Source organism: Oryzias melastigma, linkage group LG2, assembly GCF_002922805.2.
Source record: "Oryzias melastigma strain HK-1 linkage group LG2, ASM292280v2, whole genome shotgun sequence".
Taxonomy (NCBI): Eukaryota; Metazoa; Chordata; class Actinopteri; order Beloniformes; family Adrianichthyidae; genus Oryzias; species Oryzias melastigma.
In genome coordinates, this window is record NC_050513.1 from 7,896,138 (window position 1) to 7,910,169 (window position 14,032).

The following is a 14,032-nucleotide window of genomic DNA, read 5'->3' on the forward strand; positions in this document are numbered from 1 at the left end:
TCAAAATTGCTTCAACATCAATAAACACACCAAGCATTAATTCACGTAAAAGAAATTTTGGATGAAAAGGTGCACAGTTGTTATTTAAAAAACAATGAAGGCTTCTATGAGCACATTATAATGCTGTAAATATGGTAATAGTGAGATACAAAAATACCAAAATACTCAACATCAATTGTGATAAAAATACTGTGCATATAAATAAGATAGTAGTAGTTCTGGGGCCCGTTTCAAGAAGCAGGTTCAACAAATTTAGAGTTCGAACCTGAACTTAGAGTCACTGGACTCAAAATTCTCAAACTCAGGGTTTTCGGTTCCAGAACAGCTGAAAATGTTTGATTCAATCAACTTGAAGTTGTCAGAACCAGAATCAGGTGTGAGCGTCGCGACCATTAAAAGCCCTGATCAATGGAGCAAAGACAGCATGATTCACCATGGCAACGGGGACAAACAGCTGAGTTACGTACTTCCGGCGGCGGAAATTGATAAGTTCCTTCAAGCATATGCGACTATAGAGAACATTTACTGCAAGAAAAGCAACACAGCTGCAGCGGTAGAACAGAGAGAAAATATCTGCAGTTATTTGAATCATTTCTAATAATGAATAAATAATGTCAGGAAGGTTATTTTGTCTCTTGTTGAGTAAGGAATGGTTTTTGATCTGTTACCAATCTAATAAGTAATCTCCGTGATCGTAACCCCCCCCCCCACCACCACCTACACACACAGATATCACTGCACGCTAAAAAGAAACTGTAGCTGCCTGGCATATGTTAAAAAGTATTTATTTAATTTTAATTCTCAAGACCTAAAAAATATTCGCCGAATGTTTTTAAACATAAAAATAACTTTCCGTGGCTGGGAGTCGAACTCGCTACCTATGCAGTGGGAGGTAGAGTTGTTGTCAGTTGAGCTAATGTCTAACGCGAGACCTGGACGGAGGACAAGTCCAAATCGTTGTCCGGTGTGTGACATTCCTTGATTCCTATTGTTAAGGGTTTAAAATAAGGAAAAGAAAACTGTATTTTTTAATAGCGAGTCCCTGGAAAAACTAACTATTTATAATATCGCTGAAATAAAAATGAATTGGGAAACTGCAGTCAGTCGACTCGTGTCCTCCAAATCCTCTACCGACGTAAATAACATTTCCTCTGGATTAATCAGCCTCCTCTCTACATGATCCTCTATGAATGAACATGTCATTCTGGTTTCTGAGTGGTGAAAACGTGACGTCTCTAACGTGAATGTTCTCTAAATGTTCATGAGGAACTCATATTTGATCATCTTTCACTTTAAAAAGGGGCGGAGACCGCAGAGAACTCTAAGTTTCCTGAAGAAAACCTGCTACCGACCAGGTTTCGTTCACAGACTCAGTTCCCATAGTGATTGATTCTGAGTTCATCCTAACCCGCTTCTTGGAACGGGCTTGGTTTCGCCCACTTTCCCGGGTTTGAGTTATCCCTCTTTCTGAAACCGAAAACTCAGAGTTTTGCCGAATTTGGAGTTCACGAACTCAGAGTTCCAACAAAACCTGCTTCTTGGAACGGGCCCCTGGTTTAAATCCCTACCATAATATTGAAGTGAATTGTTCAGCGCACCCCAGAGGATGTTTGATGAATTGCACTAAGAGACAATCACTTTTTTTGTTCTATTTCCAAACGAGTATCAATCTGTTAGTAGGTGGGACTTATCTTGACACTTACAAATGTATGTCACTATTAATTAGACTGATAAAAACTAAGGCTCCAAAAATAACTTTTTACTGATGTAGCATTTTGTACACACTCTGTCTCTGCATAAAATAAAGTTAATTATGGATATTATATGTTGTGCTTTCCTCTGTGAAAGCTCAATAAATAAATAAAGCATAGCATCTAAAACAAACAAAAAAGATTTATTAAATTAATACATTTATTGCTAAATAAAAATGTATTCATTTCAACCCTTAGAGTATAAATAAATAGAAAACCCAAACTAATAAAATTAAGATTTTTTTGTTTATCTTGATAAAGAAGATTCTATTTTGTAGTATTGTAAACCGTTGAGTTTTCTGTCCCTTCTCTCTGTTTTTATGTCAGATGAACTTTGTTAACGGAGAGTTTGATCAGCCATTTTTCTAAACGTATCTTCACTGTCAGCCTGGTCTCCACGACCGTCATCTTTATGGTTTTATTTGCTTCACACATGTTGACTTTAGACAGTCATGAGGGGAAAGTGTAGGCTGAAGGTAAGGACTTTCCAGGTCCTTAGAAGATCTTAAAAGCAAATATTATTTGTTTTTTACTGCAAATGTTGCTCATTACTAACAATACATTCAGCTAAAATAAAATAAATGTACATATATTTACATACTAATAATGATATAACATTTAATTTGTCATATTTTTGTAATTAATGATTTTTTTGTCACTTAAACTTAAATTTTAGTTTGTTATCAGTACATATTGCTATTATATAATACCACTTTAGTGATTACCTTAATAAATATTTGTTGTAGGTTAATGTTCTTTTTGGGTTGTTTCTTTATTTAATGACACAATGGAAGTTTTTTATGCCATTTATAAATGCAAAACTACAAAAAAGTGGATGAAAATCCTTTTTATTATCATTCAAAAGTAGATTAAATCATTCTAAACACTAAAGTATTAGTTTTATAAATGTCTGTGTTACATGCAGGTCTCTCTGCAGGCCTTAGGGTAGATCGTTTGCCTTAAAACCTGTATTTTCTTAGCTTTACCTGATTATTTTATGCTATTTATAAATGCTAAAACGACTCTAATAATAAAATATTGAAGAATACAGACAGAAAATGTTAAAAATGGTTCTGGATTTTTATAAAAATAACAAAAACTTGATCAAAATTATTCCAATATGATAATTGCAAACATTAACTTTTATAAAATTAGATTTTAATATATTCTAACACATGTAAGATTAGTAATTAGGCATTAGTTTGTGCTTTCTTCATCCATGAGTCATCAGAAGAAAGGCCACTAGGGGGCAGAATCAAATAATAAATGTGATTTAATTCTCACAACATGCTAAATTCCTGATTTTATTCTCCTGTAGCTATTTACAAAAGGAGGAAAAATCTGAACAAAGACTCAGACTAGAGAAAATATAGTTGTGTGTAAATGAAATGCTCTTGTTTGGGGTCGATTAATGGCAGTGTTCCCTTAAAAGGCAAAAGTTTTTATATATGTAAAGATTTAGCTCGCTTTTTGTACTATCCATGCTAAAATACTATTCAACTTCTCTCCAAAATGTCCACTTTTTTGTCCACTCTCTCTAAAGTCTACAGTTTTGTCGTACTCCTCCTCCTGCTCAACAAAAGTTAAAAATTAACTAAATTAAATACCAGTATCACATGAAATAGTTTTGTTTTTGTGTCAAATTAAATGCGAGGATTATTCTTGCTTCTAAAATATACATATTTTTATGTTTATTAACCTCAATTACCACTAAAAACATTTCTCTGTCCCATATCATGACACTCCCACTGCTATACTTTTCTGTTAGACTTAAAATGTGTGCTTTTTAGCACAATATGACTGTATATTATGCATCATTTTACTTAAGATATTCAGACTTTTTCAACAAATTTCCTATTTTTTGTGTTTTTTACTAGACTTTGTGACACTCCATTAAATTAAGGATTATTATTTAAACCTTGAGTACAATTATAGAGCAACAATAAAAAATATTAAGAATTTGGAGGATTGTGTTTGCCCACAGAAGCATCTGGAATCATTTAAATAAAGTTTTGTGATGTCATCCGCACAAACATCCTAGATGGATCTGTTTTGAGCTGACTACATTGAGTGATCATTCATTCTTATATAAATTACATACTTGATCCACTCTCTTTAATCTTATTTATTTTTCTAAATTTTAATGAAATTAAAACAGGGTTCTCGTGGGGTTAAGAAGTCTTAAAAGCATTGAATATATGAATTTCGAAATGATACAGTGAAAAGTCTTGAATGCTGATATCTGAGTCTTAAAAAATTGTACAACTTGAAACTTCTCCGTTTCACATTTAATGTCAAAATTCAATTTTTTCAAGATTATTTTGATCCAATGATGTAAATAAACATTGGGAAAACCAGTTGTTATGCCTTAATACGCTGAATACCCAGAAAAGATCTAAAGCATCGTGGAACAGACCACAAACAACAAGATGTTTTGGTCAAAAAATAGGAATAAATAAAAAACAGGAAATACTAAATAAAATGGGAAACAGTCTAAGAAAACGGTCTTAATTTTTTACCTTAATCTTAAAAAGTCTTAACTTAAAGAAATTTGTAGGGACCCTCTAAAATGTACAGAATTGTAAAAATTGGGCATTGAGAATCCCCTGCTCCAAATTGAAAAAAAAAAAAAATTGTTTTAAGACTCCTGTCCCGACTGATTTTTGACCTGTTACCAGTGGTGGACATAGCAGTTTGGGGGCCCCAGGCAAACAATAACATGAGGCCCTTTGAAGTTTTTGTGTTCATTATATTAGTCGGGTTTTAAAAGAAAATACGTAAAAATGGTTCAGTGGCTTTAATTAAAAAAGAAAAATTCTCAAAATGACTATTTTCTGCCTCCACCACCTTTGCCTTTACTTTCCTTTTCTGTTCCTTTTCTTATGATGGAGTATTAGGGACACCATGAAAGAAAATAATAATAATAAACAATAATATTACATTTTATTTATCAGGTACATTTCATGGGACTCAAGGCCAATGAACAGGGATAAAAGCATAAATATAAAAACACAAATGTAAATTTAAGGATAAACTAATACAATTATCAGAAAAAAGTCACCATTTCACAAGAACAAAATAATACATTCATGACTTAAAAAGTTGTAGTTTTGAATTGATTTTTTTTCAAAATAAAGTGCTAATTTAATGGAACAAGTTTGATTTTTTTCTGATAATTTTACAATTTTATTCACCAGAAATTTTGACCTTTTAACACAATTTTAAGATTTTAGGATTCACAACATTTAATTGTGTTCTTTTTCCTGTTTTGTCTTCCTGCACTTTAGGAACGGCAGCAGCTCATTTTTTGCTTCCTTTTTATTTTTTGTTGCATGTTAACGCTTCACCCTACTGCTTTGAAAATCTCTTTGAAAAGTCTTTCTTAGCTTACTGGTACTGGAATATTTCATTGCCGCAGAAGGGCTGGGGGGAGGACAAAACACTTTCACATGAGCAGTTTTATGCCATTGATTTTGTTTTTTTTTTGTCACACACTTTGGCCCAATCTGAATTCTTCCCTTCCCCTTCATTTGGCCCCCCAAACGAAGAGTTATGAAAAAATAGTGTCTCATATTTTGGACGTCACTTTCGTCTGGGACATGACCAATAATCGCTGGTTCGCTAGCGTTAGCGCGGAGCTTCCACCTCTTGAATTTACATAACAACTTCGGTTTTATAGCTTTAAAAAGGTCATGCTACAACAAAAAGAAGTCATTACTTACATTTAAATGTAAATATCTGTGGTTCATAGCGCTCCCACGTGAAGAAAAGCGCTTCTCAGCGCGACACGGTTTACCCTTGCGATGGAGGACTTTATATCCCTCCGCCGTCGGATTTAAAAAATACATTTACCTGATACGACTTGCACTTAAACTGCCCCTTCAAATGGAGGGGAAGGGAGAAGGGCTATTGAGAGGGGAAGAATTCTGATTGGGCCTTAGATAATGGATTATTTAAACACTTTTATTAAGTGTTCAGCTTGGGGGCCCCAAGGCATCGAAGGCCCCAGGCGATCGCCTACCTTTGCCTAATAGTAAGTCTACCCCTGTCTGTAACAGAGGAGTTTACAATTAGGCTAACTTTGCACCAGACTTTGTAAAATTTGACCATGTTTTATGACAAATTCAATTTAAAATCCTTTTCAATTTTTATTTTGTTTCAAATTTTTACTATTTATTTGAAGTAAACATTGTAGATTTAGGTTAAATTTTGTCAAATGTTGTTGAAAAATGTCTGTCTTGTGTAGGGTAAATATCCTCTGAATGTTTAACAACCAGAGTAATAATATTTATTTATTTATTTATTTATTTTACCACAAAACATTCACAAAATAAAAAAAATATGCATTTTAAAGGAGAATAGACAGAAGAAAACTTATTTATGCTTCTTTTTCTGAAGCATTTTTTACCCAATTTTAAAACAATAAACAAAAAAAAAAATATTTAAAAACACAATTGTAGAATATTTTCCATTAAAACATCAAATATGTCTGTGGTTCAGGGGTCATGGAGGAGGGAATTTTGGGACGAGCAGCTTTCCCTCCTCACAATTGCAGTACTTTCACTGATACCCCAGCCCTACCCCATGAGCGGGGGTTATTTTTGGTCAGCACAGTCACGGACCAACGCTGAGGCCTTGGGTTCAACTTGAACCTCACACCCGCCTCCCCCCCCTCTCAGCTCTCCGTGTCACACCGCCTGGCATTAGTCCTGAGCTTACACTGGCAGAGGCAGAGGCTGCCTCACCCAACGGACCTGCAGCAGAATCTGCCTCACAGACCCAACCAGAACCACATCTGTGGGAGGGGGGAGACGCAGCAAACGGTGTTTTGGTGACCATGACGGACACCGCTGCCGAGGAGGACAGGGACCCAGACATTGAACTATTCGTCAAGGTGGGGTTATCTGTATCTGCGTGTTTGTGTTCAATCCGCTCCCACTTCTGAATTGTCAGTCTAAACTTCCTATTTTACGTTTCGTTTTCTAAGAAATTAGATCAAATTAACCAAGAAAGAGTTAGAAGAAAGTTGTCAACAGCCCCTTTAAGTGCACGCATGCCACGCTGTTGTTGTTGGTGGACGATTTTTCCATGTGTTAACCTGACACCCACGTGCACGGACAATCTGTCTCTTTCTCTCCCCCTGCTGAATTATTACTGGACATCTTTCAGTGCTGGAAGCAGCAGCTTTAAATAGTCTAATGATACAATACATGTGGGCATGCCTTTGAAATCAGGTCTGAGGGGCAAACCCTCCTAAATACACCATTGGGGTATTACAATAAACAGTACAAACATTTTTTTTCAGATTGATTTAACATGATTTGATTTATTTAAAAAAACTACCAGAATGGGATATGAATAATTTAATTAGCACTCCATTACTTTACAATTAGTAAGGGCAGGAGGCAGTTGGGGTGAGTGGGGTTGCTCTTTTTTGCACCTTTCATTGCTCTTTTATTTTCCTATTTTATTGCCATTTTGCTACTTTTTTATCTACTATTTTAATAGTTTATATTATTGCTTTATTTTCACTCTCATGGCTTATTTCACTTAGTCTGCAATACACTGTATGAAGGCATATGACAATAAAGCTTCTCTCCCTCTCTCTGTATATATAAATAATTGTTCTGCACTAAACTTTTTTAAATGTTTTTTTTATTCAACTAATGTAATTGTTTTGATTTTTGTTGCCAAATAAATGAATATTTTATTGTTTTATGATTCATATAATGCCTTCAAAAAGGCTTTTTAGCTAAAAATATTTATTATTTAGGTTATGTAATAATATCAAATTAACAGTTTTCTATTTTCTAACAATTTTTGGAATAAACTGATCTGTTTTAATATTTCTAGAATAGCAAAATAACAATAGCTAAAGATATTAAAACAAAAGTGTAACAATCTGAAAAATTACTAACTTTTTAATTGCTAACATTAATTTTTTCTTTACTTTTCATGTTTTTTTTTTATGTAACTGTATTTTCAAATGTTTACCCACTTCTCTGCTAACCAGTAACTAGTAAATGGATTTAAGTTTTTTGGAAGATTTTTTTTATCGGGGCTGTTTTAATAAGCTAATTAGCTTAGCTGACACAATAGCCTAAACAAAAGTGTTAATTTTAAGAAAAATCAATAAATGCAAACAGAAAAAAAAGACTTAAAAAAACAACTTAAATTTCTCATAAAACATGTTAAAAACAAGCAAAATAAATTGTTACAGAAAGAATGTTTGTAAATCATAAAACAAGTTTCCTGCTAGCTAGCTAACTTTTTGTACAAGAGCTTTAGTTAAGCTAATGAGTGTCTGGAAAGAAAACTACTTGTTTTATCAAATGGTGAGGAGGAAAGAATTTTTAACACATAGCTTAATTCGGCTTTTGTTTGTTTAAACATAAATGTGATATAAAAATGTAATTTCTTTTAAGCTAAATGTTGCTAGCTTATAAAAATGTCCACACCGGCATTGGTGAAAAATCTATTAATGGAGGGGGAAAAAAAGAAAAAAATACTTACATTTTTTATAAAACATGTTAAAAAAAGGTGAGTAATTCAGCACGTTTGTGAATCATAAACATATTTTTCTGCTATTTCAGCTAACGTTTTTGTACATGAGGTTTAGCTAATGAGTCATTGAAAACAAAACTTTATTCGTTTCATCAAATGGTCAAGAGGGAAAAAAAATCTTTTTACACCTAGAATGATTTAACTTTTGTGTGGATGATTAAACTTACATTTAATATAAAAATATAATTTTTGTGTTTATTTGCTAAATCTTCCTAGATTATTATAAAAATGTCATTTTTTAAAAGAGCTAATAGAATGTAGCTTCCGAACAAACGACACAATAAGTGGCCATTTTAATCTGTTTTTTGAAAGATTTTTGAATACATTTTTGACATATTCTCAAACTTTGGTTTTAAAAATATACTATTTTCCAACCAGTTTGGACTGAAAAACATGGAAAACATAAATTTATTTGAAAATCTGTATATTGTGTAAGAATTTCTTTAGTGGACTTGTGCGTGTTGGATTTCCAGGTTGGAATGGGCAGTGAGGCGGCTAATGGAAGCACTGTGGATTATTCATGCTGACTCCGTTTCTCATTACAGTGTCCAGTTGCAGCTTGTAGATTCATTCTGCTGTGCTTGATCACATGACACTAAAAAAGGAAAGAAAAACAAACCCAAAACAAACAACCAACGTTTCTTAGAATCTCAGTTGCTGGACTGGTTAAGCACTGTGTATATTGGGATGTATATTTGTTTAAGTCGGTACGTAGATTTCTATAGAGCTCTACTTCTGTTCAGGATCTGTTTGTGTGTTTGCAGGCTGGGAGTGATGGAGAGGTCATCGGAAACTGTCCCTTTTCTCAACGCATTTTCATGATTCTCTGGCTAAAAGGAGTAGTCTTCAACGTCACCACTGTTGACCTGAAGAGGTATACGTCTTGAGTACATTTTCCGTGAAGAATTCCTCGAGTAATCCATTCTTTATTAGCTATACTAGATACATTTATATGCATTTTTGATGTAAAAATGATCTACCCGCCATACTACTTTCACTTCTCCATCTCATCTTCTCAACAAGCTATTTTGGTTGAAGCCCCACTAAGGGTATCATTGTGGGGTCAACAAAGAACTGTGTCACCTATGTCAAGATATATCTAAAGTATCATAGTGAATGACAAAAGCTCCTCGCTCATGTATGGTTTTTCTCCAGCTTTTAATAGTCAAAAAACAAGCTTCATAGTGTTGTGAAGCCTTAAACCTTAAAAAAACTTAAATTATCCCATAAAGTACTTGTCATTTCACACAAAGATTAATAAATTGCCACAAACACAAACCTATTTTTTCAGCAGACTACTGGCCACTTGTGTTACAGCTGGCGGGATGGACTCATCAGTTCCAGAAGGTCAAAAGATTTAACCCTTTAATAAAAGAGCTTCAGCTCCAGTATTTAGTCTTTAACTATTGTAACATCCGTTCATGCAGTTAGCATAACTCCATCGAGTTCTGAAGCGGAGCAGCTATGTAACACTGTATAGCGGTGAAGTGCTTCAGTAATTGACGTAAATCAATTGATTCTGTCAAGGAGTAAAGTGTTTTACTAGCTTTATATTTGTAAAATGTTACATATACAGTAGTTTCAAAGCCACTTTTCTCTGATTTATGTTGATCACGTAAACAGTCAGAGATAACGTCATTGCATCTGTGGTTGTAAAGGGTTAAAGAAAACTAAAAACATGGTAAAATTATCCTATAAATGTATTTAATTGCATACGGATGAATTAATTGGTAGAAACATGGATAAAACATACAGACACACTTATGTTTTCAGCAGACTCCTGGCCAATTAAAACACTTTATTATCTAAAAAGTAACTTTATGGTCCATAAAAACAAATACATAAAACAAAACTACACATATGCATTTCTTTCAAGGAAAATAAACTGCATCCACTGCTGTTAGATTTAAAAATCTTCTGTAATCTACACAACGTTCCAGCCACATATGAAATGTCTTGATGATTCCAAGATTTTCAGATCAGCCCATAAAAGAAGAATTTAATTTGGTAATTCTGACAACTAGCTTTGCTAATTAGCCCCATATTTGCACCACGTTTTTCTCTTGCTTGATTAATAAACAAAGCAAAAAAAGCCCTGAAATCTAAGAATCGACATTTATGTTGGCATTTATGCAATACCAATGTTATTTTTCCATCAGGAAACCTGAGGATCTCCACAAATTGGCCCCAGGGACAAACCCGCCATTCCTGACGTTCCAGGGGGAAGTTCTCACTGATGTCAACAAGATAGAGGAATACTTGGAGCAGATGCTTGCTCCACCGAAGTACGGCCAGCTAACACACATTTATATACAAGATCTGTTAAAAAATCCTGGTGCTATCGTCAATCTTTTGTCCTCCAGGTATCCCAAACTTGCACCAATTAACCGTGAGTCCAACACAGCAGGGATTGACATCTTCTCCAAGTTTTCAGCATACATCAAAAACACGAGACCAGATAAAAACAGAGGTGAGGAAAGTCCATGTCTAACTCATTCTGACCTAAATCCTGAATTCTAAAAGCTTTTAATGTTCCTGTCAGCTCTGGAGCAGGCTCTGAACAAAGCTCTGACCAAGCTCGACGAGTACCTGATGAGTCCGGTTCCTGAAGAAGTTCAGAAGGGGCGGCACCACGAGGGAACGTCCACTCGCAAATACCTGGACGGAGATGAGCTGACGCTCGCCGACTGCAACCTTCTTCCCAAACTTCATGTCCTCAAGGTAACACGCTGTTAGGGTTTGGTGAATTTAACTTCCTGACTTGATTTTAATTATAGAGAATAATTCATATTTTTGTTTTATTTTGAAAGGTGGTGGCAAAGAAATACAGAAATTACGATATCCCGTCTGATCTCAAAGGGGTTTGGCGTTACCTTGGCAATGCCTGCGAACGAGACGAGTTCCTGAACACCTGTCCCGCTGACGAAGAAATCGAGCTAGCCTACAAAGATGTAGCCAAGAGGCTAGGAAAGTAATTAACGCCACAGAAGCAAGCACATCTGTACCTTTTTGTTTATTCATTTCTAATATTAGAAGTAAATTACTGTTAAACTTAATGTTTGTTGTACTTCTAATGAACTAAATATGCTAAAGTGTGGTGTTGTCTTCTTGTTAAAGAAGTAAAAAAACAGCCAGTTTTATTTTAAATGAGCCCTGTTGCTGCAATTGATTTATAGCTTTTTGAAAATGTTATTTTTAGGAAAAGAAAACCATATTAATTTAATCCAAAAAGCTTCAGCTGTATGAAAGGTATTGATTATTTTTTTAACAAAAAAAAAATAAAACAAAAAAACCAGAGAAATTAAGCTAACACTTTCAATGCTTTAACGAGAAAAAGTCTAGCTAGCAACATAATCGAGTGTGATTACTTTAGCAAAGTATTCATGCTTCAAACTAAGCAGTTTTAAATCATTTGTAATAAGAAATGAAAAAAATAGTTGTAGTAGCTTGTGAAAACACGGTCATGCTAATTAGCTAGTTTGCTACAATAACCCTAAACACCGGAGTTTTAGCTCCAGTGTTGAAGCTCTTTGAATTAGCGTAACTCTTCAACCGTTTGTGCAATTACAATAACTCCCAATGGACTCTAAAGCTGAGAAAAGTTCTTTTGAGTTGATATGCAACAGTACCCTAGTACAGCATTTGGACGTAGAAATAAGAAACTTCGCAAAAATATCCGACATTTCATGCTAGTACAGCATTTACACAGTTAGCGTAAACCAACTGATTCTGATGTGGAGAAAAACAACTTTTTCGTTGATATGCGACACTTTAAGCTAGTACAGCATTGACGCGATTAACGTAAACCAACTGATTTTAACGCACAGAAAAGCAACTTTGCGTAAAAAGGCGAAAATTTATGCTAGTACAAATTTTACGCAGTTAACGCAAACCAACTGGTTCTGACGCAGAGAAAAGCAGTTTTTCGTTGATATGCGACACTTTTCGCAAGTACAGCATTGACGCAATTAGCGTAAACAAACTGATTTTGACGCACAGAAAAGCAGCTTTGCGTAAAAAGGCGAAAATTTACACTAGTACAAATTTTACACAGTTAACGTAAACCAACTGGTTTGACGCAGATATGCGACACTTTAAGCTAGTAAAGCATTGACGCGTTTAACGTAAACCAGCTGATTCTGACACGAAGAAAAGCATCTTTGCGTAAATATTTAACACTTTACTAAAGTGAAGTGTTTATGCAATCAAAGAAATTCAGCATAGGAAATTAGCATAAATGACGCTGCGAGAACTTTATTTTGTAAAGTTAGCAAACTTCATGTTTATTAACATAAAAGGTTGGAGCTAATTGTTTTTTCCATCTCAAAATCCATTTGGAATTTTGTTGAGTAAATGTGGAAGAGTTACGATAAGCTTAAAGAGTTATGTGGCGTTGGCTTCATAGTTAAAGGGTTAAACAGAATATTGCTAAAGCTGTTTTAGCTAACTGCGGTTTCAGTTAGCTAGCTAAGTTAAAGTGTGAAGTTGGCTTCAAAACACCTTGATTTTTTAATGGGTTTACTGAATGTAATAAATCCAAATCTGACCAGAACATTAATTTCAACAGTTTTATTTTGTTAAAGGATTATATTTAGCAGGAAATGAGGTTTTTGCCACATTAGCATGTTCATGTAAAATGATTATTGAGTTAATGCTAAAGATTTGTTGTGATTGAAGCTCACTTTTCTTTCAACTTTTGTTGTGCATAAAGCTTGTTTTATTTGCAAGAGTAACTAGGAGAGTGTTTTAGGAAGAACAAATGTGTTTCAGCCAAAGCAGTGAAGAACTTTTGAAGAACATTGACATTGTTTACCTACCTTTGAGACGGGACATTGATTATTGATCAAATCAATTCAATTGATTAGTATTGGAGAGTTATTAATTGTTTTTGTCTTTTTAAAGTCATTAATTATTTTTAGTCCTTTTTTTAAAAAGGTCGGTTTGTTTTCCAGCATAAAAGAATCAAATTATTCCGTAAAATAAGCAATAAGAAAAAAAAGTTGAAAGCACATATCAATGGTTGCAGATTGCTGTAACTCGGTTGCATGTCTGCTTATCACGAGTGCCTTAAAGGGAATGAAGCTGCCTTCTGCCCCCCCACTTTTATCTTTGTACAGTAAAAACATAAGAAGAAAATGAAGCCTTTGTGTTCAGGGATTTTAGTGTGTGGCAGGAAACTAATCAGTCTGTAAATCATGAATCGCTACAGTCATACTTTGTTGATTAGAACCATGAATTTGCTGTGTATACTGTTGTCCATATATGGATTCAAATAAAACTTTTTTTTTCTCAGAGTCTGGTATTTAACACTTTTATTATTATTTTTTTGTGTTGAAAATTGTATTTTTGGTGCTTGATATGTGTGTTACCATACATTTGTGCCATTTCAATAGGATTTCATGGCTAAATAAGCATCTTTTACCTATTTTTTTATTTTACATACTACTTAAACATCTAAAAGTCTATTAATATGACATAAGGGGCCAACTCAACTACTGTCTTTATATCAGTAAGGTAAGAAACATAAAAAAAAATCTAATAAACTAAAAAAATATTTGCTTTTTGAAGCACAGAAAATGAGGTTTAGGCTTTAAATTTCGACCAATTTGAAGAAGTTAACCCCAAAAGTATTAGTTAGTGACTTGTCTGAATAAAAGCTCAAAATTTAGTCTTATAAAGTTGTTTTGTAAAAGATTTAGTAAATGTGATGTGATCAC

At 34.1% G+C, this 14,032-nt stretch overlaps 1 protein-coding gene across 2 annotated transcripts in view; it reads left to right on the forward strand.

The window, feature by feature from the left end:
• clic5a (chloride intracellular channel 5a) overlaps positions 1-13,609 on the forward strand; it is a 16,948-nt gene extending 3,339 nt beyond the window's left edge. The window contains exons 1-6 of one of the 2 annotated variants that reach the window (XM_024294241.2): positions 5,869-6,645; positions 9,080-9,189; positions 10,475-10,600; positions 10,679-10,785; positions 10,858-11,036; positions 11,126-13,609. In XM_024294241.2, the coding sequence (XP_024150009.1) occupies positions 6,589-6,645; positions 9,080-9,189; positions 10,475-10,600; positions 10,679-10,785; positions 10,858-11,036; positions 11,126-11,290 (744 nt within the window). In that variant the 5' untranslated portion in view covers positions 5,869-6,588 and the 3' untranslated portion in view covers positions 11,291-13,609. Of the gene's footprint in view, positions 1-5,868; positions 6,646-9,079; positions 9,190-10,474; positions 10,601-10,678; positions 10,786-10,857; positions 11,037-11,125 lie in introns of those variants that run through there. The other variant, XM_024294240.2, reaches the window with a different exon arrangement.
• Positions 13,610-14,032: the final 423 nt, after the last annotated feature.